This window comes from Agelaius phoeniceus, chromosome 8 (genome assembly GCF_051311805.1).
Source record: "Agelaius phoeniceus isolate bAgePho1 chromosome 8, bAgePho1.hap1, whole genome shotgun sequence".
Classification (NCBI taxonomy): Eukaryota; Metazoa; Chordata; class Aves; order Passeriformes; family Icteridae; genus Agelaius; species Agelaius phoeniceus.
Window position 1 is genome coordinate 26,206,247 of NC_135272.1, and position 25,192 is coordinate 26,231,438.

A 25,192-nucleotide genomic window follows, 5' to 3' on the forward strand; every position below is an offset into this window, starting at 1 on the left:
CCGGCCCCGCCCCGGCCCCGCCCCGGCCCGGCCGCCCAGGGCACGGAGCGCTGCGGGCCGGGAGAGCCCGGGCACCGCCGCCCCTGCCCCTCCGGGCAGCCCTGGGCCAGCGGCGCTGCCCCGCCTGCCCTCACAGGGGTCCTTTATCCACCCCGCTCCTGCCGCCGCCACAGAGGGGTCCTTTACCCACCTTCCACTCGCTCGTTCAGGAATTTCTGCTAAGAGCAAAGTACTGAGTACCGACTAGTATAGATTTATATCCAGCATATAAAAGAAAACCAGAAGTGTACAAGGACTTCAGGCTACTCTTTCTCATTTATCACAGACTATAAATCTCTAAGGGTTCATAAAGCAACAGTAACATAACTTAAGAGACTTCCTATTGTACTGGGCAACAGCTCTGAAATACTGATATTTAACACAGAAAAAACACTTTTCAAGTATTTCTAACACTTAATGAATTCAAAATGTTTCCTCTACTGTGAAATAGAGCTACATATTGTAGTCAGAAGTTCACATTACAGGAGATATCTGTGCCCCAAAGTAACCACGCTCACCTCAGTGGAACTGCTCCATTTTCAGTAGTGCACTGAGTCCACCCAAGATGTGATGAATGCAAAATTCATGAGCAACATTCAGCACTTCTAAAGGAAACTGCTCGAAAGGCACAGGGAGAAGCAGCACTGCCTTACCACATCTTCTGACTTGCACAATTAAAAAGACAAACAGGATTCTGGCACATGGAGTCAGACCAGGCAGGCAGAGACAATGAATTACTGTGAGGCAGCCCTGAGTCAAAACTTCTTAGCAGATCTAATCAGAGCACCTCTGATTACAAGAAATTACATACAGGTTTTAAACTGCTTATGCTGTGAGGTAAAAAAGGTTTGAAGCCAATTTGACTTCAGCTTTTCCAAGATAGTGTGACCACAGTCACAGCATGTAGTAGATTTAAATGAATACTCAAAAATGGCTTTTATCCAGTTCTAGTTGGAGACAATTGGATTCAATATTGTTACTAATTTTGTAGGAATTTCCATCAATAAAAAAATCTAACAAAACTGCACAATAAACTTGCCTCCACACTTAAATAGTTGATTGTCCAGTTCAGTTTGAAATCACAGAACTTAAATTGGAGGTTTCTCTGAAGTTGCAGAACTGTGTGTACTTTTCCCCCATTACTGGAATGAAATTCAGACATCATGGTGGCATTCACGGGATCACATTGCAGTGAGACGAAATGAGATATTAACTAACAGTACCAAACTATTCATGTTCATCTTGATATTCAGGGGGTTTTGCTGCTTTTCAATTTAAAAAAAGCAACTTCTTTTAAAAGAAGTCATCTTTTCCCATTTACTAAAATGTACTATAAAGGAATTGGTGATAAGTATTTATGTCTTGTCTTGACTCATTTCTTTTCTTGTGAAAAGGTAATTGATTCTTACAACCCAGTTAATACTGCTTATTAATAATTTTGTTAATGAGATTTACTAAATGAACACAGTCAAGTTTCCATATATACAGAGGTTGTGCAGATTTATTTAAAAAATAATTCATGGACATTAACCATCCTAATTTAGGTATCTGTCGCATAACTTTCCTCAGTGGAAGTGTATTTCATATGGAGGTGGATGGAGAAAAAGAGCTGAAGTTGGTACAAAAACTATGCTGATCCTACCTACAGCTTGGAGCTATGGCATCAGCTTTTAACTATGGAAAGAAAAAATGATGAGGGCAATGGAGCTGATGAAATAAACTGAAGACACAAACAGTATGGAGCATGTATATGCCATCATTTGTTACATGATGTAACAAGTGAAATGAAACCTTTTTTATGACATTTAAATCAGAGGAAGATGACACTGCACACATGCCTATTTTCAAAACCCAAACCTATAGAAAAGCATATACATGAAATTGCCATAGCAGTCCCCTGCTTTGGAAGGAAGGGTAAAGAAGAGTTCAACAGTCAGTTTCATCTCTGTTACTGAAAAGGTTTATTACCATGGACTTCTTTTTCCTCATCTCCAAGTACTATTTATTAATATTGCTCAGACCATGGATTAGCAGTTTCAATGATTTACATTTGATCACCATAACACAATGCTGATTGAGTGGATTGTAGACCTGTAAATTAGTCTGCTGAAGGAGAACTTTAATGAAAAGAAGGCTGTAATGCACAGAAAACACTTTCTCCAACTACAACAAATCCTATTTTCAGACTCCTGAATGTGCACCTTCTAAGGAAGCATCTGCCAACACTAATTAATGCACACTAGATCAACCAATCCAAATAAGCCTCCAGCAACTCAGGATACTAAGGACCTAAAAATTACTTCAAATTAACTTTTTGAAGAGAGTTAACAACTGAAATAAAATTGCTATTAGCCTTGGTTTTAGAAAGAAAAATAAACCGTGTACTTGAAAAGAGGAAAAATTGATTTAATCCTTTCATCCCAAGTATATTGCACACTACAGGCTACCCCCTTCTTCAGTTTCTCACACATGATACTTGGGATGCAAAAATCGTGGCATGCAACAACCATAGTTCGTGGAGAATGTATGTGGAACAGTCACCTTGCTGGCTATGAAATGCCACTATCAGTGAGTGTTTCACTACACATGGGGTACCTACCCTTACTCAGGGAAATGCTATATGGTGTTTCAGGGTTTTTGAATGCAGGGCAGCAGGGTGTGAACGTGGCAGTTTGTCCTTGATAAAGCAATCAGGCATGACTAAACAAGATTGTTGTTTGTACAGCTCCTCCCTTGGGTAAGCCAGAATTTCCAGGGCAACAAGCACAAGGCATTTCCCCTTCCACACCCAAGGGGATCAACAACAGATCTCTATTTTCACTGTTCAAATAATAGAGCAATTAACTGGAGAAGCCTGAAGGAAACAAATCATGCCAACCAAGAGTCAATTGCTGAGCAATCTGACAACTGAAGGGTTGAGGTTCTGCACCTCATGAGGAGATTAGTGCTGCTATTGGCCCAGTTTGGGTGCTGAACAGTAAGTGGCTGTACAACAAACTCCCTGGTTCTGTAAGCAATACAGTAAGAACTACTCATGTCAGCTGCAAGAGAGGACTAGCACTTACTGACTGGAAAACTGTCTCTTAATTATATTTACTGTATCATGTTCATGGCACATATTTTTTAGGTCTAGCACATGAATTCAAGTGCACAGAATTTCACCCTAAGTTATAGCAAATTTCACTGTTTAAGGAAAACCTATTTGATCCCAAAAAAGTCTGCTTCTGATGAGTCAGACTAGCATATAAGATGCACATACTAGAAAAGAACAGAGTGCATTTCTTCAAATAAGCTTCAGGAAGCTTCCAGCACAGCTACTGCAAAAATGGCTGAGTGAAAGAATGGAATGCTAACCCCCTCAGGACAGCAGAAAGCTGAGGAGCAAACTGAGTACCACTGCATGGCAGGAAGGACAAAGGGTTGTAATGTAGCCTGACCTACTCTTCCATCAGCTTGAGGTTATCCTAAGGCTTGGATGTTGGTGAGATTATAAAAGGATCTTTAGAAGCAGAGGTTTTCAGACTTGCTGGATGAATTCCAAAGTAATGACTTCTACTTTCTATGGCACCTAAGCAACCTTCAAGAGATCAAGAACCCATCCCACAGTTTCATGAATGACCATTTTATTTTCATGTATTTCAGTAGTTACAAATATAGTAGTTGACTGAGTATTTGCTTCCTTCTCCCAAGTAGCTTTATTAAATAATCAAGTGGGTTTTAAAACATAGCTTTTAAGCACATTTTTGATTAGAAAAATATTTTTTGTGAATCCTGGGTTAGACAGATATTAATGCTTCCTCTCATACTTTGAAGTACTTTTACATGCTGGTTTCTGAAACATATACTTTTTTATCTCTCCATAAGAAAAGAAATACAAGCATTTATTTCATACCAGTTCTATAAGTTTTGTATTTTGAGCTTGAAAACAGTTGGAAAAGTTTAGTTTGCTATACACATATATATATATATATACACCTCTAAATACACAAGATACTGCAATTCCTCAATTTAACACTACTCCTCTTACCTGAAGATGGTTACAAAAAAAAATAGTCTTAGCTGCTGTAACTTTTTTTTACAAGTTGGATATGGTTACAAGATCCTGGATTACAAAATGCTTGATTCCATTAGCTTTTAAACGGACAAATAGGTATTTTAGGTTGATATGCTTTAAAGTCGTGTAGCTTGTAGCATTTGCCATCATAACAAAATATAAGAGAAAGTTAAAAACCAACTTTACACTTTTTACTTAAAAATCACGTAAGAAATGCAATACGGAACATACTGAAATGGAAATTTTTCAACAAACAATATATAGTATTAACAATATGCAGAAGCACTAAGCAGCAATTTTTTTTCTTTGTAATACTGCTCCAGCAATTGTTTACTTCCTGTAAATTTAGGACTACAACTAACTGGTACTGCATGAAAAGATCTGCAGTTGAAAAATTGACTTGAACAATAACCCACAGAAATTCTACTCCTTTAAAAAATGGGATTATTCTTACACTCATGTAAAAAATACTGTAAATTAAATCCCAACTTCCATATGATTTACTTTCTGCAGTCACATATACAACACTGCTATTTTGTAGGCTACCTAACAGAGCAGGTGACCTCTAAATTTCCACAGGCAAAAGGCTGACAGCAAATCTTGAAATACTTTCTTATGAAAAACAACAACAAAAAAAAATCCCAAACCCCAAACCCTTTGAAAGTGTTGTTAAAGCACTGTATTATGGTTTTAAACTCAAGTAATAAAGCATGCCCACAAGGCATTTCTTCCACCAATCCATGCTGCAACCAAGGGAACCAGCCCTATTACTGTATTATAAAACTAGACTATTACAGAGGGCTCTCCATCTCTCTATGCACCTTTGAACTCTAAAGACAACTGACTCATATTTGAACTTTGAAAAAGTAACTCAATTCAAGCATAGAAAGTCTCTGGGCAACCCCTATCCCACACTGACTCTTAAACAAACTTTGCTTTAGATACGACCTAGCCTTTTTTTTTTTTTCATGGGAGTAAAGTTTGGCCTTTGAAAATAATAAATACTTGTGATCAGCATGATCCTTAAATACCTTTCCTAGCCAAATGCTTTTACAGGGTTCTTTGTGCATCTTTCCAATCTGGCACAGACCTGCTCCATAGGGATTTGTCACATGAGCACCATCTTTAGAATAAGCCTCATTTACAGAGTATGACCCATAGCAAAAAATGCCAAGCCCAAGTTCAAAGAATGATTTTGCTTACAAGAAACCTCCTGGCATCATGTAGTCCAGTGCCCCTGCTCACACATGGTCAGCTGGAGCAGGCTGCCCTGCACAATGTCCAGTCAGGCTATGAGTATCCAGGGATAGCAACTGCTCAAACTCTTTAGGAAACCTGTTCCAGTGTTTGATCGTCCTCTTAGTAAAAACCTGTTTCCTTGTGTTCAGATGGAACCCCTAAGTAACTTGTGTCCTTTTAGTCCTGTGACTGAAAGCTACTGAGAAGAGCCTGACTCCTCCCTCTTCACTCCCTCCTGCCAGGTGCCAAGATCGCCCCCAACTCTTTTCTTCCCCACGCCTGCAAGTTCCAGCTCTCTCAGCTTCTCACACGTGGTTCTGTGCTAGAGCTGCTCCACTAAGTTCATATCCTTCAAGTACCAGGGAGTCCAGCGCTCCAGATGGATGCTTATCAGTGCTGAGAAACGAGGAAGGATCAACTCCCCTCACCTGCTAGCAAAGCTTTGGCCTCTGTTGCCACAAGGCTGCATTGCCAGCTCAGTTTCCTGACAGTCTGCTGGCCAGTTACTCCCCAGTGCAGCATTGCCCCTTACAGAACTTTTTGAGAATCCTGTGTCCAGTTCTTCAGCCTGTCAGGGCCCCTCAGAAAGGCAGTACCATCAGCTGGTGGCACTGCTACTCCTCCCAGTTTATATGGTTTGTAAACTCCATCCCATAATTCAGGTCATTAATGATGATGACTAGTACTGGCCCCAGTAATCAGCCAGAGGGTACACCACTACTGAGTTGCCTCCAAGTGGACTTTGTGAACTGATTAAACCCCCTGTGCCCCCTCATTCAGCCAGCTTTTAATCCATCTCACTTCCCACTTATCTAGCCTGTACTTCACCAGTCTGCCTACTGATATAAAAGGTAAACAACACAGACTGTTCTCCCAAATCCCCAAAGCTTATTGGAGATGGCAGTAAGACTGGTCAAGCAAGATTTCCCTGTTGTACAACTATGCTGACTACCCCGACCACCTTTTAGAAATGCTCTCCAGGAGGATTCTTTTCCATCATATTATCAAGGGCTTAGGTGAAGCTGATTAGCCTGTGGATTCCCAAATCTTCCTTCTTGGTTTTCTTGAAGAGTGGTATTTTCTCTTTTTTAGTCTACTGGAACATCTCTTAATCTCCCTGGCCATTCAAAGATAAACAAGAGTGGCCCTGCAATGGCATTAGCCAGCTCCCTCAACACTTTGGGTGCAATCTGTCAGGCTCACAGAATTCCAGGTAAAGTGCACCCTAACCCAATCCTCCACCACCAAGGTTCCAGATTTCCCCACTTGTCTCAGGGGCCTGGAATTCCTGCATGGTTGTTTTACTGGTAGTGACTGATGCAAAGGCAGCACAGAGTACCTCAGCCTTCTCCATGTCATCGGTCACCAGCTTCCCTGCCCCATTCCACAGCAGGCTCATCTTTGCTGTTCTTGTCCTTCAAGAACCCTTCTTGCTATTCTGCCTGAAGGCTGAGGAACCATCCCACAGCAAATGGCTACTCTGGCTCCTCAGGCCATGTGCCCTTTGCCACACCCACAATGCAGTCCTGACACTTCTGGAGGCAATAAAGAGAATGCTTTCATTGCACAGGGGAGCTGGTCAGGAGTCCAAGCTGATTTTTCTGGCCTATGCTTTGTGCAGTGGAAGGCAACATACTGAAATGATCTCTCTCATGTGCTCTTTAAAATATTTATACCTTTGTGTATCTCTACTATGATTTAAAATTTCTGTATAAATGTGTAATGTTACAGACACGGTGAGGATATAAGAAATAACGTACTTGGAGGCTCAAGTACTGTATCAGAAATATGCACTGGCTTTGTAAAAAATTACTGTAATTATATTAAGCAAAATAATGACTAAACATTGCTGATTAGGAAGATGTAAAACAAAATGAGTGGTTTTCCCTGTAATTTTTACTGCAGAATTCATCTGTATGACTTCTACTTAAACCCTTTTCTTCTCATGCAGCATTACAGTATTTTCCCCCCACCCATCCCACAAAACAAAAAAAACCAAAGATTCCACTAGGTGTTACAGATTGCACTTTAAAGCAGACTCGCCAGTCTTCTGCATTTCCAGTGTCCTATTTTAATCTGTTGACATACACAGTCTTCCATTTTATGAAACTGGAAGGTTTCGCCTAAGTACTTCTTTTGATGCTGGAGAAATGTTATCTGGGAAAATTACTTCAAACTCTATAATTAAGTCTCCCCGTTGGTCAGGATTTTTGGGAAATGGCAAACCATATCCTATAATTCTTCTTCTCATCCCAGGCTTTACCACTTCATTGACTGTCATGGGTATGGTTCTTCCTTCTATCGTTGGCACGTTGAAAGAGCTGCCACACAAAGCCTAAAGAAAGATTGTAATATGACAAAAAGAAATTGGTCAGAACTTTTTTGTACCTATAAATGAATTTAGATTATTTAAAAGTGACTTAACAGTCTAAATACCATTTCTCCTATGCATTCTCAGATTTCAAAATTTTAATACTGTGTTCCTCCCTTAAAAAGAGAAAACTTTAATTTGTTGTTGAATATCACTGAATTTATGAATGTTACACAATGGCTACTGGAGGTTAATTGAGCTTTTATGTCCTTCAAAGACTTTATCAAATAATAAAGAGAGCTAAGCAAAATGAACTCCTCACTCATACTTCTCTACAGATGTCAGTCTTCTAAATTTCTATTGGAAATTTAGAATCCCATTCCACTTTTTGTTTGTTTACATTGCACAGGACTTTTTTCCTAATACCTCTAATTAGCAACCTCTATTATATCAAATTTCATAACATTGTAGTGTCTCTAAGCAGAGGCATATAGAATCACAGCTGTCTTATGTGAATATTTGTGGTGCCTAAAGAAATTCAAGCAACAATATTGTTGCACCAAAATTCGAACATTACAGACCTTCTGCTTTATCCAACAGTTTATTTTCATTACGAGGATCTCTCAGAGTAAGACTTTGATTCCTGCAACTTCACCTGATTCAGCACGCTTAGTATACACAGATAATGTCCAATTTACATAACAATGCAATGAGTCTAAATAGGCTTTTATCTGTGAAGGAACTGTATTACCCACATTAACATTAAATATTGTCTTTCTCCCTCCCTCACTACTTTAAGTGCTTCACCTCACTTCACACTTATTGTAGAATCCCTTAATGTAGCTTAATTTACACGAAGTTCATAATGAAATCAAGAGTTTATTTCTCTACCTGATGCTAATTAAGAAGAAAAAAATACCTTACACACACAGCTACCATACAGCTTTAACCATTGTATCATATTGAAATAACATCAAACACTTGGAGTTCTACAGCAAAAGAAACTTACCTCCCTTAAGCTGATCTTAACAGGATAGACAATATTTGATCCATCTCTCTTGAAATGAGAGTGAGGTTTATCTTTAATGATAAAAACAATATCAGCTGGAATCGTGTTGGGTGTTTCATCGCCTTCTTTTGGAAAAGTGATCTTGGTGCCTTCTTTCCACCCTCTTTTGATCTCAATAGTAAGGATTTTGTCCTCTGTTCGGACGCTTCTGCCGTCTGGGTTAAGCCTTTTACGGGAAATCCTCATTCTTTTTGTGCAGCCATGATAGATCTCTTCCAGCGACACTTTAAGTTCATGGATTACAGGGGGATCTTGTTTGCGACGTAACTGGCTGCCAACTGTATTCCTTTCCCTTGGAAAACCATTCATACTAAAACTAGTGAAGGATCCAAATGGGTCACCATCCACCTCCATGTCTTCAGTGTCTCTGCCACCAGGCATCCTCCTCCCAAAGAAGATCTCAAAAGGATTTGTGCCACCAAAGAAAGCTGCAAATGTAGCATGTGGGTCTCCATGGAAGGAGTACCGGAAGGTACCACCCTGGCCATCAGATCCTCCAGCTCCTCCTTTAAGACCTAAATAGGAAAAATAATGCAAGTTAAAAACAAATTGGGACTTAGTATAAGCTTTCCTGCTGTACAGTGTAATGATATCAGGACTGATGAGTCAGAAAGATATTTGCAGTAGAGTGAAAGGTCTGCTTTTCAGGGAGGATTCACCATGAGAATGTGAGGTACTAACTAGCAATTCAATAGCTTGAACAGCAAGGTTTCTGAAGCTCTAGAATGACTTCAGAAGAACAGGTATTCTGACACTGGCAATTTCATTTAATGTGATTGAAACCAGTTATTTTAATCAATTAGCATCTTAAGAGCAGAAGACAGGTTTGCTTGATTTGAACTCTTCTTGCTCTGCTAAGTGTTTTGGGAATTGCATCCTTCTACAAGGTCACTTCTGGGAAAATTACTCACTATCATATGTGACATATTCCATAGCCTATATAGCTCAGCTGTAACTCGGTGTTCATTAGTTTTACCAATTTTCTTGCAATTTGTTCTGAGTAAATGGTAACATGCCAACAGTCAAGAACATATATGCTTCTTTAATATTAAATTTAGAACCCCAAAATTATCACAGCTTGTGTTCCTATGGTACAAAGCAGGTACAAATCCTGGAAGTCTTTTCAATGCAGCCACAAATAAAAGCATCATGGAACTTACCAAGATCCATTTGGGTACAAAACCCCTTGTATACACTATCACTGTGTCCGTGCAAAAAATCAGAATGTTCTCAACAATTTTGTTCTGTCTTTCACATGGTGAGATTTAAATCTCATTTCTTCATGCCAAGAACTCTCACTGAAAATTCTCTTGTACTTCCTGTGCTCCCATTTCAAATCAAGCTAAAATCAATTTTTTTCAATGCCTCTTTCCCAACAAGTGATCGATTACTTCCCTGTAATGGTGCTCTTCTGCTCTAACCATTTCAGGGTGCTTTCTCAGACTATTAGAAGGCTGAAAGTCTTCTTAAGGTACTTTTGTCTTAAAGTAAACAGTCTTAAAATCTTAAACTTAAAAAGCTTGTTTTCCAAACTTTTTTTCTTCAGTCTTAGACCAACTCAAAACTACAGCTGCTATCATACTTTTATAACCATAGAAAAACGAAGGCTTACATTATGAGGGAGGCATTCTATAAATTTGAAAGAGGGGTTTGTAGGGGTTTTTTTTAGCTCAGTGTTCTCATGCATAACCTTAATGTTGGGTACCGACACTAACCAGCTAAGACATTAGACATTTCAATACCAGAGCAAAAGTACTTAACAAACTGTAGTTTGTTGGATGTCAAACATCCTTCTGACACACTACTGTTAATGCCAAATATGCAGATCAGGGGATTCAATCTGTGATAGCAGAAGGACACCTCCTGGAATAGCTGGCCAGAAGTTACTGAAGGTACATCCAGTTCCTGGCTGCAAAAACACTGAAGATTCCTCCTTCTTACAAACCCCAACCCTTTGCATTTCCATTAAAACCCTCTTAGAAGAGCTTAGAGAGTAACTGAGGCATCAGGATATATTCCCACATTCAACATTTTAAAAGATCATACTTTATATCTTTGCCCAAAATACTAAATAGTGCTATTTAATTGTAAAATAATTGTAAAAAACATGGCCCCGAGCAAATAGCAATGAGCAGGCCTACTTGTCACAACGGAAGTAGTTATTTTAAAAGGAATTCCTGATACCATACACATTTATGGGAAGGGATGTTAATGACTTCCTCTGTTGCTCAATCATAAGACTTAAAGTCATGTCGGTCAAAAATTTAAAAAAATAAAAAAAATCATCCTCTCCAGATAACCATTTTAGGATAAATGTGACATTTCTGAGGCCTCATTCTCTTGGCATGTTATCACTGTTTACAATTAAAGCTAAAAAATTGTTCTGGTATTTCATGACATCAGCCAAATTCTTTCCTCTCTAGGCACAAAGCCAAGGACAACTACAGGCTGGACACCTGGGCTTTTGCTCAGAAGGACTGCTTTGCCTAGATCAAGCAGATTGGCCTTAAGCAAAAATTTAAAAAAAGAATACATGCCTTTTGAACTGCATCTCAAAAACTGCTCTGGCAAAGGAAGGCAGCAGTAAGAGATCACAGAAAGCTATTCATGTGTGATAGAAACTTTTTCTGTTCAGTAACTTTTTGCCTGCCAGGTATTTGGGGTTTGTACAAAACCCCATTAAATTAAGAAATTAAAACTTTACCAGCATTAAAGCCCAGCAATGCATTCTATACTTAAAATCTCATGAGCAGAACAAAGACATTGTAAATACGCTGTCTAAAGAGGAACACATACTATGTCTTCATATGTTTACTTTGCTTCATTCAACATGGTGAAGTGACCAACAAAGTATAACAAAGACATACATACCTTCCTCCCCAAACTGATCATAAATATCTCTCTTTTTGGGATCACTCAGCACTTCGTAAGCTTCTGCAACCTCTTTGAATTTTTCTTCTGCATGGGGAGATTTGTTCTTATCTGGATGCCATTTCAGTGCTTGTTTTCTGTAAGCCTTTTTGATATCCTCGTCAGAAGCCCCTTTTTCAATTCCCAGGATAGAATAGTAATCTTTCCCCATCCTGAGTGTTGGAGGAACTCAGATTTTCTTCGCTGTAAAGGAAGCAGCGTCCAGTGTCTTAGCAAGGTGGAGATGCTAGAGAAGGAAAAATAAAAATCAAACTTTGAATCGAAACAAATAAGAGCCGCTACAAAACAACAAACTCTACGCTACAGCCAGGAAAGCCCAGAGAGCGTGTCCGTGTTTCATTCCCTGCCCCGTGGCTCATTTATAAGGCAGTGCACAGCGGGCACGCAGAGCCCTCCCCCGCAGGCCGTGTCCGCGCTCTTTCTAGAACGCCGAGCCCCGCACGTCACTTCCCCGCCGCCCGGCCGCGCTCCCGCTGTCCGCGCCTGCGCACGCAGCGCCCGGCGCCGGCCCGGCCCGGCAGCGCCCGAGCGGAGCTGAGGGTGAGAGCGGAGCGGGAACAGCGCCGTGCACCAGCCCGGCACAATCCAGCCGCTCCCAGGGCCCATCTGCCCCGAGCGACATGCTGAGGCCCACCTAGAGTAATTATAGCATTTTACTTCACTGTTTCTATAGAGACAGCTGAACATAACTCTTTTCCAAATATATCAACATGGAGCTGTACCCTTTCCAGCAAAGGCTATGAAGAATTTTACACCCGTATCAACGACAAAGCTTCTGAAAGCAAGATTTCCTTGCTTTAAAAATAAAATTAAGTCACCCTCAACCACAGCTGACCATAGCCATATACTATTAAGCAGTAAGAATGAATCTGAGCAAAAAAATACCACTTTGTTTACCACAACTCAAGCCACTAAATTAAAGCAGATCAAAATGTAAATCCTGTCTCAGCCTTCTTCTATAGAATAGGAAATACCAAGATTATTATACAAGTATGGCAATATACCAAACAAATAGCTTTCATCTGATGAGATGCTAATAACAGAAAAATACTTGTTTCTTACACATTTGTTTTACAATATATAAAACAAATTCTACTACTGAAGTATTTCTCATGCTCCATAGAGAAAATGCTATGAAGTTTTAGCCTGCAAGATTTCTTCCATACCTCTGTTAAGAGCTATAGGTCAAAAAATTAGCTACATTTATCAGTAGGGCAATGAACCACAGGACAGATTACCACAACTGAAAAATTACTCCTCCCTGGAACAAAGTATTAGAATACAACACTCTGGGTCATATCTAGACGTTGTCTGTATGAAGACAATTCTAGGCTGAATTATGAAGGAGGTAATTAAGCTCAGCTGCCTTCCTTCTAACAATAAAACCCACTAATCCTCTGACTCAGGGAGCATTATATTTGAAGCCGTTTTCTAGAACCTGCTCAAACTTACAAGAGACTGATAAGACGGGAGGGAAAATGCTTCCTTAACCAGAAAGTACTAGAAAAATATGTAGGACTTTACTTTCACTTTCTTAGCTTGCGTCATGCTCCTAATCCTCACACCATTATCTTTCCTTTTCCAATGTCAGCAATAGAATTTACTAGATTCCTTCCAGTGTTTCCACCTTGATGTCTTCCATCAGCACACCCATTTCCAGAATCCTTGCATTTCAGAGGCTGCTGCTTTGTGTCCGAGTCCCGCAGGTCCCTGCAGTGTTTGGAACCGCGGCCCCTGGGCTGGGAGCTCACGGCTTTGCCCCGCAGCAGCCAGAGCACAGAGCCCCAGCGATCCTGCACAGCCACGGCTGCTCCCAGCCGTGACAAACCAGCAGCAGTGAGCCCTGCAAATCACTCAAGCCTTCCAGAAGCACTAAACTACACAGCTAGGAAATCAGTAAGGCCATAACCCAAGCCTTGATGAAGCATGCTTCTGTAAGAAAGCTAAGGAAATTCTCAGATACATAAATCCACTAACATACTTGGCCAGGAAGCCACCTCAAAAACATAACAGAAAAAAACTCCCTCACCATCACTTAACTTTCTCCCTCACTCTACCACATTAATTCTCCAAATGATATATCACATTATGACTCAATTAACCTTTTACATAATCAGTTATTTGTTTATACAGTCTTCAACTACAACAGCTACGTTCCATTTCAGGCATACACAGAAAAAAGTTATCATCCTTCCAGTATCAAGTGGTATCTCTGAAGCTCTTGGTTATAGTCAACCCTGTAAAACAATTTTCCCCCAAAATAGGCAGTCTCAGACGTGACTTTCTGTTCTTATAAGCTACTTCAGGGTAACGTCATGGTACTCCTATTCTGTACTGAGAAAGCTAACAGCCTGTATTTGTCCAGTGCTTTTTTACATCACTGGTTTTTGTTACAGTATAAACTAGGGGGGAAGGAATTTCAGTTCAAGCTTTTTTATGTTGACTGGGGGGAAAAATGGTACATTTTCAAATGTAACAAATTACTAAAATGCCAAATAGACTATTAAAAATGTTATTGTCAGGAAAACTGAATAAAATTTTGAAAATATGCAAAACTTGCCTAATATAAGTAATCTCTTACCTAGGAGATTTTTTACCTTCTTTGATCAAAACCTACGATGTCCACTTTCAATACTAGACTTCCTTTTTTCATCTAAAAACGTGTATGAAATACATACTATGAAACTGAAAATTGTTCCTTCAACAGCTGCACTTCAGAGACAGAGTCTGACTAATGCATTCCACTTGAGAATTGTTGCTTTAAAATGTCTTTTCCATTATTCTCTCGAACAACTACAGTTTAAAACTCACATACTTATGGCCAAGAGCTCTACATCTTGTTTGGCAGAAAGTGGGGGCAGGGTCATAGGAACAGTAGTGCTGACATCATCAGCTTTGAATCAGCTGCTTTCTTTAAAAAAGCCTTCACAACAAGTGGGAGAAATTCTGGAAGCATTCGTAATAACATACTGAACTCAAATTATAGATTAATTATAAATTAGCTCCAGCGTGTTAAGGAAAAGCTTCTTGGCAGAACAGTGCCAATATTCCCTGAAGTTGAATAAAAATGCTCATTATTTGCTTCAAATTAAACCATTTCTTCTGTACTGCTCACTTATTAAACCACAGAAACAAAACTGAGAAAGACAGGGCTAGATCACGGAACAAACTGAAGAGCAAACAAAACCACAAAGGCAAATTCCAGACAGATCACAACTATAAATACACATGTGCACATAAATGTCAAGGCACAGGAGCCAAATCCCTCCCCAGGAAAAGCTTTCACAATTAAGTGCACAATATTTGCAAACCCACATTAATGAATGGAATAAATTTATACTCATCTACAACGGTTTGAAGAAAGCACACCCATATACAATAAAATAATTTCCTGTAACATCATCCATTGTTTTACCTGGAAAAAAAATCCTACAACTCTTTTCCCCATCATCTTTAAACTGGATGTAGCTGCTGCCTGAGCTCTGTTTGTACTTTATATACAATTTATACTGTGAATAAGAGCTGGTACATGCAAGCCCCATTCATGAGCTCTATAATTAAATCGAGTTTCACCACAGAACTATTCAGTAGCTGGTATCATACACAGAAATAAGTTTTGGAGTTTACAAGAGAAGCAACAATTAGTATAAAAAATATACCTAACAGAAAATGCAAAGTGAAGCCTGCAGAGCACCACAGTTCTTTTCAATTGATGGCCCTAAAAGAAAAGCTTCATTTAGTCATACCCTTCATACCACAGTAAGAACCAAATTAATCAAATTCTTACTTGAGTTCTCTGTGGAAACTGCTACTGTGACAGAAGTAAAAAGTTAACTGTACATAAGGATTCTGGGGCTGACTTTACATCTAAATGAATAATCTTAAAAGCAAAGTGAAATGCCACATGACTTACAATAAATTCATTATATTTAGGTTACACCAGTCCTAGCATCAACAAATATGTTTTATATTTTTCATTGGCAATATGTCTTTTAAAACAGTGTCTATAATATTACTGGAACATACATTAAATTCTGCCAACAGGCCAAAGGATATGTTTTTAAAGTCTTTTGTGGAGAACCTTACTTAAAATACACATTCCAGAAATTACATTAATTATTGAGTGTAAAATCTCAAACCAGAGATACACTGTTACCACTTCTGAATCCCAAAAATGTATTTTTAAGCATGTGATTCACATAGTCTTCAATTTCATTTGGAAAAGACTACATGACAAGATGTTAGCAGTTTTATTAAAATTAGTTTTAACTTTCTTATTGCTTTTTGTAACAATAGACCAAAAGTCAGTAATAAAACGTACAATTGAAAACATTCATCATACTTTAAAACTTACTATAGTTTATAATAAGCTACGTTATGGGTTGGGGTCTTCTCTTCAGGAAATTATTATTTCCATTACACACTGATCAGAACATAGCAAACTTACATCTCATACCTTATTCCTGTTTACTAAGTCAATCTCTACTATGGCTGGAAAACAAAAATGCTCTCAGAATAAACATCCACATTTTAACTTTTCACTACTAAGAGGGAATGAACACTTATGTGGAAGCAAGCAGAGCTCTTGGGATTCAGCAGTGATGTACAGATGAAAACACAGGACTGCGCTTAGAAACGCAAAAGGAACCGTCCAAAGTAGGGCCAAACAAAGCAACACAAAGAATTTCCATCTACAAGTTAAGACTTCCCCCTTCTAAAAGAATACACATTCCAAAGGTGCTTTTCAATTCCTTACTCAGACTCTTCGCCCATTTCAATCCCTACCAACCTATTTCTGTGAAGAGATTCTTGCTCAATTTGAGTGATGATCAGAAAAACGCCATCATGCAAAACATTCACCAGGTTCTCTCCTGTAACTGACTACGCCTGTTTAACACACTACTAGGAACTTCAAGTAGTTAAGAATGTTCTCACATTCTTTTGTAAATATCTGTAGGGAAAAGTGCAGCGTTTTGGTACAGAGAAATACCCCCTGTTATTAGCAAAAAATCCCCTCCATTCACAACAAAGGTGAAGTTCTTTCCTCCAAGAAAATGTTTGATTTTTCACAAGTTCTGCACAATTCACTACTTAAGCTGTAAATCTGGGGCAAAGAAAACAGAAAAATACCCTAGCCAAACTTCTTTCTTTTAGTTTTACATATAAAAAGCCCGGATTTTTGTCCTAACTACCTGCTGCTCTGATGGTTATCACTCAGGAATTTGCACAAGCCTTAAGGAATTCTGTCCTGAAATAGCCATATGCAAATGAAGAGTCAGACTTAATCACATATTTATCACACTGTACTAGTCAGGTTTCTGACTCACGTGTCACCAACCTTCTCATGTTATTATATAACAAGTAAAGATATTTAAATAATGAACAGCTTAATGCTTTGTGTATGCTCTGCTTCCCTCCAAGACTAGCTGCTTTTAATTTGATTGTGAAAAGTCTTCCAGCCCTTCTGTTAACTGTTTTAAGCAAACATACTGCTGCAATCCAAGTCTTTCAGATTCTCAAGTGCCAACACAGTGAATGTTATCAATACCATCACAAAGGACTGATTTGCTGGATTTACTGGGTGTACATGTACTTTATACTTAGCCAGGGGTTCCATGCCCCACACCGTTTTCTCAGCATGAAGACTATACCACTTAATAAAATATATGTTGTTTATAAAAGGTTTAAAAAGTACTGATTAATTCTGATCAGTGACAAAAAGACTACAAGATTACTTGGTAGCCAGAAAAAAAACCCCAAAAAACCAACAAGTATTAGGAGATAGTAGGACACAAAAATCCCAGAAAACATTACTGTACTCATGCAAACACTACAGTACCAATAGTCCATCTACACTTAACACTCAGCTATTCTGCCTGCTTCAGCCCCCCCAACCATGTGTGTTATTTAAAATAAAAAATGTTCAGAGACCCTAACAGATAACTTAAAAAATGCAAGCATTTCCACGTGAGAAACAACTGAGGAGGATTGAATTCTTCAGTCTCCAAAAAACACAGAAGTCACTAAGGTCTGCAAGGTCAATAAATGATGGAGGAAGGAGGAAATGAATCGTTTAAGGTCTATGCCCATTGCCAGAGGCAAAGTGTAATCAGAAGAAGCTAGTTTAAATAATAAAGTGAAGAAATTCTGTAAGTGATAAGTATTCTCTGCCAAAGGACACTGGAAACTCAATAATGATGTCAGTGGGACACTGAATAAATGCTCCATAAGAGATGCACTGCAAGTTTCTTAACAAAGAAACCAGAACAGGAATGGCAGACAATTTAAAAAATACTAAAAAAATGTGTAGACCTCTACTTGTTTGTCCTGCAGATGTGTTAATTCTAGAAATATTGGAAAATAATGAGTAAGTATACTATACTATAATAAGTATATCTGTATTAATAGTTTTCCACCTAAATAGAGAGGTGGTGTTTACAATAAATACTTTTTAAAACAGGCATTTAGTTGCACTTGTGAAGATGTTTTCAGTAAACTGAGGCTTAATTTGACATTGCCAGTCAAGAGATTCAGCCCCCCTCCCGCAACACAAAAGGGGCAGAAATATCTCTAAAAACATAAGGCCAGAATGGGCAGCTCATTCTGCAGGCCAGCATTCCCCAGGGCACAGCCCAGGGCCAGCTGGCACAAACCAAAGCACCATTTGCTCCGGGCTGGACACAAGGGCAGGCAGCTCAGACCCTGAGAAGTGCATTGGCTCCCTACCAGATCTTCCACCCATGAATCCTGGGGTAGGAGAACTCCTGTGACCTAATACGAGTGCTATGTACCGATTAACAGGAAAAGGACAATGGAAAACTCAGCACAAGTTTCCACAATAAGCCCAGCTGACCTTCCTTGAAGAAACTCGAGTTGAAGAAAGTGTTTTGAAGGCATTTATTTCAACACCCTACAAAAGGTCAGTTATTACAATTCTGACCCGCAGGAAACATTAGGATGGGCAGTATGTTTGATTTAATATCTACTTCGATGGCTATACTATAGTACATCATCTCTTTTAGCCTTTCATCTGTAGAAAAAGGAGGGTATCTACTACCTGTAACTGTTTACTGTTTATCTTAAGCAAAGTAACAATTCCTTCATGCATAATTAAGTAACCCAATGGGGTTTTATCCACCAAATGATACAAGTAATAACCTGCCATCTTAGCAAAGATACAGAAATAATGAATCAGGGCACCTGTAGAATAAAGATATTCCTCACTGATTAGCACTTGCAAAAATGTGTCTGTGTCTCTGGCACAGACACAACTCAGATGTGACCTGATCTGAACCTGAAGTCTGTCCTTCCAATGGTTCTCAGCCTATCATTAGGTATTTGGATTTGTTCTATTAAAAAAAAAAAAACCAAACAAAAAAACAACACCCACTGCCCCAAGATACTGCGGGTTTGGAACATTAATTAGTGGAACATAACACACTACAGAAATATTTTCCTAACAATGAATATACTCTACAGGTTTACACAGAAGGCTGACAAACTCATCTAGAATTTTATCACTACTTCAGTCATGTTCCATAACTAAGGAACAGACAGAAGCCATGTCTGCAAGTTATTTTTTCTTCTTGCAAAAGCATTAGATTTTTTTCTGACATAATTAAAATGCTATCAATGAGAAACAACTGATCGATACAGGCCACACACAAGATAGGGTGGGTGAAAGGTAGGTGGAAGATGCTTGCATAATCCCCATGCAAATTCTGCTTGTGTTTTCTTGAGGTTTTTCCCCATTAATAATGTCAGAAGTTTTTAGTTTCCAGTAGAAAATGAACTATTTTTTCAGCCTTGATGAAGAGATGACCTGCAAACACAGTAAATCCAGCTGAAAAGCGACTCGGCTACACTGTATTGTTTTAATTGCTCTTACACTCATGCAAGATCAAGGTTATTAATGCCCTACCAAATAAGGAACTGCCCACATTTTTGCTGTGGACATGTGATCCTACTGGTCTTACATAAGGCAAAGGAGGTGCTCACACGAGATGCTTTTTCCAGAGTGTGCTCGTCAAAATCCCACCCAGCAGCTCTGATTCATGCAGCCAGTTTTACATGCAAGGCTGAAAACACACACGCTGAACTGTGGTACAAAGACAGGAGTTTAAAAAGGAGATGTCAGCACAATGCTGCTCAACATGAAAGGAGAACAGATGTCAGTAAGAATGTATTTCACCTACAGGAGACAGAAAGACAAGCAGCCCTAGCTATATTTACTACAAGCTGCTGTAAGAAAAGTCAAAATAGTTGCTCACTACTCTTTGCAATGTTTCAACCACATCCCATAGCTAAGTTGTGTTTCATAGCTGGTTTCTCCCTTCTTCATCAGCCTAGAAAAGTTTCAAGATAAAAAGCAGTTCAATAGATCTACTTTGCGGTTAATATCTTAAATTACTTTATTCCTCTAGATTAAATAGTGCTTAGCTAGCTAAGAGGTAAAGAAGGAACAACATGGAAGGTACAACTCAGCAGAAAAATATCTGTGTTCTGAAGTGATACCAAATTTCAGTATCTATTCTAGTAAGAAACTATCAGAATTCAGACTCAGAAAAGATTTACCTTTCTATGTTTGGGGTTTTTTTACATTTATGCTATGATACACGAACCATTTGTTTTAAAATAAGATGCTCTGACTCACAAATTAAGAAGTACAATTGTTAGCTTAATTAAACACTATCAGAAAGAATACTACTAGAGATCAGGCCTGGGTAATAAGGAAGTACACCAATCAAGCTTTGTAGCAATCAAGCTTTTCCCACTTCAGGAAGAGAATTCTGAATAATAATTATGCCTTAAATAAAGTACTTACTCACTAATTAACAGGTCTTAAACGCACTCTCTTCAGTGCATTGCTGACAGAGGGATATATCAAGACACTTCCATCCTCTACAGCTCCTGCTGCATTAATCATTTGTTCTCCTTTCACAGTCTCTCAGTCCCCACCTCAGCCTTTCTTAATCCCTATTCATATGCAACTTCCACGACACCTCCACTGCCCAACTTTTCAAGCAAGGCCTTTCACTATTCTCCCCCATCAGGGAAGAATTTTGCAGATGCTAACAACAAATTCTCTGTGCTCTCAAAGCTTTCTTTCCCATGACATCGCCACAAAAACACCCAATTCCCTCGAACAAGTCAGTGCTGAGCACTGATGACACGATCATGCTGACTAATATTATCCAGCTGCCTTTGGCACAACATTCTTTCAACAGAATGATCCAGTCTCTTTGCACACAGCAGCTGTATCTAAGGAAGAAATGAGTGTTCTCTGACTTATCCTCCTATATCGGACATACCCAATGCAACGGTGGCTTAATGCCATTTGATAGCCTCCTGTAAGGTAATCAAACTTTTAAATCAAATACATATCAAACGAGAAGCACAAGAGTAAAACGTGCAAGGGAAGAGCTCTGAAGATTCTACATTTACACAGCTTCTCTATGAAGTTTTAATACACTAAAACCTTTTTCTAGGAAAGGCAGCATGACTAAATGTAAGCCAAAACCACCAGCTATGACTTTTTTCCCCCCAAACTCGCTATGTAAAAGCTACCCAAATACTACCCAAATTGTGGATCTGAAAACTATAACTACTACTTTGGTGCACACGTGGTAAATATAAAAACTCACGACATATCAACAGTTGTTTGGACAGAGAGCACATGCTCAATCTTTTCTCAGCAGTTCTTTAAGGGAGTTTCCTACTGATAGCGTTGCAGATCCTGGACACACTTTGCCAGGGCAGGAGTAGCAACTGACAGGATCTGATCAATTGACCGACATGTCCCAAAGTGAGGAAATCGTCAGACAGCGATTGCAGATTTCAGCAGAGCAGCAATGACTTGCAGAGAGCATGGCAGGCACATGCACAGCTATCACAGTGGTTATCCTTCTCTCAGAGAACACCACACTTCTCTACAGGCGTTCAGGGTACTGAGGCAAAGCTAAACAAAACATGCTACCCAGAGGGTTGCACAGGCAACTTCATAAGAAATGCAATTCTTTACTTATGGACCTTGTGAGAGGTCTCCTTACTTGTACCAGAGAGCCACCTCTTTCAGGGCAGCCTTACCTTCTGGTCTGGTCACCACAGAGCTAAGTTGAAGTGAATTGTAGAAGAGAAAAAAACCCCAAATCAACCCAGCAGAACTCAATGCACTGAGTTATGCAGAGGATTTGTGTCAGTTCCACACTTTTACACTGATGCTTTTGCAATACCTAAACCAATCTAGAAATACCCTGAGGACCTTTTGATAAAAGGATTCTTTCACACACAATATACAATTACTTTTTTTCCTCAGAACCATCCATTACTTAAATCTGTGATAACCCACACAAATAAAAGGTTTTCTGGCTTGTCAGATATTTACACTCGCTGTTTCTCAGTAAGTCCATCTAGTAGAATATTTTAGTCTGATGATTACTGCAAAAAACAACCATCATGGCCTGAAAACCATGGGAGATTTCATAATCTAGCAAGCTCAGTTAAGGGAGACATCTTCCTCCAATCTCTAAAAGAAACAGTGAAAGGAGCTTTTAAAAATCCGTATTCTTCTATTTCTTATACTGCCAGCTATCTATTAAGACTCTGAGAGGTAAGATGTTCACTTCTCTACTATTCATCCTTCTTTAGTAAGAATAGTCACTGTATGAAGTGAACCGTATTTTGCACAACAAATGCTCTCATGCTCTAGCAGCCCAAGCAAACAACTCCTTACATCAAGCACACTGAACTTCCTAGAAGGCATCAAGGAAAGAGGCAGTGCAGGTAACTCCTGCAAGTAAGAACGCAGGACATCCTGCTCTGTGCTGCTGTGACACGACAGCAACGAACTCGGATAAATACTGCAATTAGCACTGTTAAGGGGTTAGATCCTCACCCTACTCCATTAACAGATTAAACAGAATGAATTCATCCCATAGGGATAATTTTCTTAACAGAAATATCATATAATAAAGGGAAATGAAGATAAGAGTGCTTAAGAGATGGGGTTTCCTAGCAGATAGGTTGCCATCATGGGAAATGCAGACAGACCCAAGTGTTAATAAAGATCATTAGATCAACTTAGGAACAGTGAAAGTAAAGGCAAAATATTTATATAGTGTACAATACTGAGATCGTTCTCCTCTTCAGTTTGCTAAATCTCATGTTGTGACTGTAAACCCTACAGTGACTTCAAGAACTGAGAAGATCGAGGAATAACAGACATACTAAATATCACTCTTAGCTTTCAAATAAAGCATCACCTCAAAGAGTAGCAAAAAGCTGATTAAAAAACCCTGAAAATTAACATTCGCCTCTCATCAGCTGTTTATGAATTCAACTAGAACACTTACCGTACCAGACAAGAGTGTTTGCATTAGCCCAAGGTATTATGAATGCTTAGAAATTACCAGCATTGCATAGCTACTGGCTAGTCTCACAGAACTTAGCAAAGAAACACCAGCACATTCTGTAACTGTAAAATGCAAAGCACACTGACGCTCCCCTTCATCCAGTGACGGGAGAGCCATATAACACATAGCCACTGGCCAGGAGTGGTTTCAATGTGTCACAGTCAACTACTGTTGCTCAACTCAAATTATACAAGTAAGTACTTGCTACACACAGTCAAACTATTAGTAGCTAAAAGAATGAACAAAGAGTGTTTAGCAACAGGAGCTAAAAGAGCCAAGCATAAGAATTAGATTCCCACTCTCCAAGAGTAATTGAACTTTTTTTCCCCAATCTCATCAGCTAACACAGCTACATCAATGGAAAGTATAAGCTAATTCTTATGTACAGGCTTTTTCAGCAAAAGTATCAGAGCAGCAAGTTTCATCTGGCTGTAGCAATACACTGTCACCTGCCTAGAAGCATACAGGAATTTTTAACTTTGTGGAATATATTACTCTTATAACCCTTCTTAACTCTACTACCTCGATAGTGTTACTGGAGTTAAAAATCAAGCAATTTTTTAGCTTCCTTTAGTGAAGTTACCTGCACTAGAGAATGCAGGATAATCTGAGCTCAGCAACACTGTGACTTATAGTCTATTAAATTTATCCCAATTACAATCGCCTTAAGGCACCAAGGAACTACAAGGCAGCACTGAAGGACAGGGAAGGGAAAACACTGAGAGCTATTTTCTTATGCGAATCCAGGAGTCCCTACACAAATCCCCAAACCAGACCAAGTCCAAAACAGTTTCTCAAGTAAAAGCACTGACAACAAAAAACCAACACTCACTTAAGGCTGGAAGAGACCTGCCACGCTTCAGTTTAAAAGCAGGTATGCTTAAAAAAAGGTATGGCGTTTATGTAAACCAGGAGCCGATGAAAGAGGAACAGTTGAATGCATAGAAATATTCTTTAAAAATTGTAAAGCATGTCCTCAGAACGGTACAGAACGCCGTCGTACAGCCGTTCCGATCCGGTATTATGCAGTCTCTATTGCTAGGATTCCTAAGGAGATCTTCTACGACCTTATCCTGATGTGAAGCCTCTACAACACCGTCATCCCTATTCAGCATGACAGTTCATCCCCACCAGGTCACAGGACCTTAACAGGACCCAGATTAAAGCATTACAGACTCCAATTTTTCATTAAAGCTTGTGCTTGCGCAGCCAAGAAAAAAAGCCCAGCTGAAAAGATCGTACATTAACAACGAACATTTTCAGCTTGGAAATAAACAACCATGAACAACCGCAGGACGAAGCAAGCGAAGCTCCGCGAAAGGAGAGAGCTGATCCCGTTTCGCGGGGTGTGGAACGACCCAAAAATCCGTTCGAAACGAGCGGCCGCGCCCGCAGGATGGCAGCGGGCCGCGAGCAGCGGCGGAACGGGCGGGCTGCGGGCCCTGCCCCTCGGCCCAACGGCTCGGCCGCTCCGCCGCCTCGGCACCGGCCGGCGAGCCGCCCCCCGCCCCTGCCGGCCGGGCTGCCCCGCCAGGCGCCAAGGCGGCTCCCCCGGAAACAGCGCTCGCAGTATTGTCTGTGACAACGCCCGGCGGCCGCGCACCGCGGGAGCCTCTCCCCGGGACACCGTCGCGCTCCGGCGGGAAGACAGCCCGGCGCCCCGGCCCCCCCGCCTCAGCCCAGGGCAGAGTCGCCACCGCCGCCACAGCCCGGGCAGCAGCCGGGAAAGCAGAGCACCCCTAAAGCGCAGTGCGGCGCGGGCAGGAGGCGCCGCCCCAGCCCCGGGCCGGTCCCGCGTGTCCTCCGCACTCACCGAGCGTCACCGCCGCCTCAGCCCCGGACCCGACAGCGCTCCCGGCAGCCCCCGCAGCGCAGCCTCCGCTCCCCCGCGCGCACCCGCGGCTCCACAGCAAATGACGCGAGAACTGCGCTCTGCCTCCCCCCACCCCCCCCCCGCTACCCTTCCTTCGCCCCACGTGACTCTCCCGGCCCTATCAGCAGCGTCTCCAAGCGCTCGCGCCTCTCGTGGAAACATCGCGATCTCACCCCACCCCCTGCAGGGCGGCCCCGGAGGCCCCGCGGGGCCGGCTGGGCGGGGCCGGGAGAAACGCCGCGAGGCTTCTCCGCCGTTCTCTGGC

General features: G+C 40.4%; 1 protein-coding gene across 1 annotated transcript; it reads right to left on the reverse strand.

Annotated features, from left to right (window-relative positions):
- Positions 1–3,645: 3,645 nt before the first annotated feature.
- Positions 3,646–25,014, reverse strand: DNAJB4 (DnaJ heat shock protein family (Hsp40) member B4). Its single transcript, XM_054638661.2, has 4 exons — positions 24,868–25,014; positions 11,584–11,869; positions 8,653–9,227; positions 3,646–7,667 (listed from the first exon to the last, which is right to left on the reverse strand). The coding sequence occupies exons 2-4, from the start codon at positions 11,792–11,794 to the stop codon at positions 7,434–7,436; spliced, it is 1,020 nt and encodes a 339-aa protein (XP_054494636.1). The 5' UTR covers positions 11,795–11,869; positions 24,868–25,014; the 3' UTR covers positions 3,646–7,433.
- Positions 25,015–25,192: the final 178 nt, after the last annotated feature.

What these genes read in the sequence shown, in the direction of transcription:
- DNAJB4 (XM_054638661.2), bottom strand. Translation starts at nt 11,794, where the DNA reads ATGGGGAAAGATTACTATTCTATCCTGGGAATTGAAAAAGGGGCTTCT. An exon ending in TGATCAGTTTGGGGAGGAAG is followed by an intron (nt 9,228 to 11,583) that starts GTATGTATGTCT and finishes TTTCCTATTTAG; the next exon opens with GTCTTAAAGGAGGAGCTGGA. An exon ending in TTAAGATCAGCTTAAGGGAG is followed by an intron (nt 7,668 to 8,652) that starts GTAAGTTTCTTT and finishes ATCTTTCTTTAG; the next exon opens with GCTTTGTGTGGCAGCTCTTT.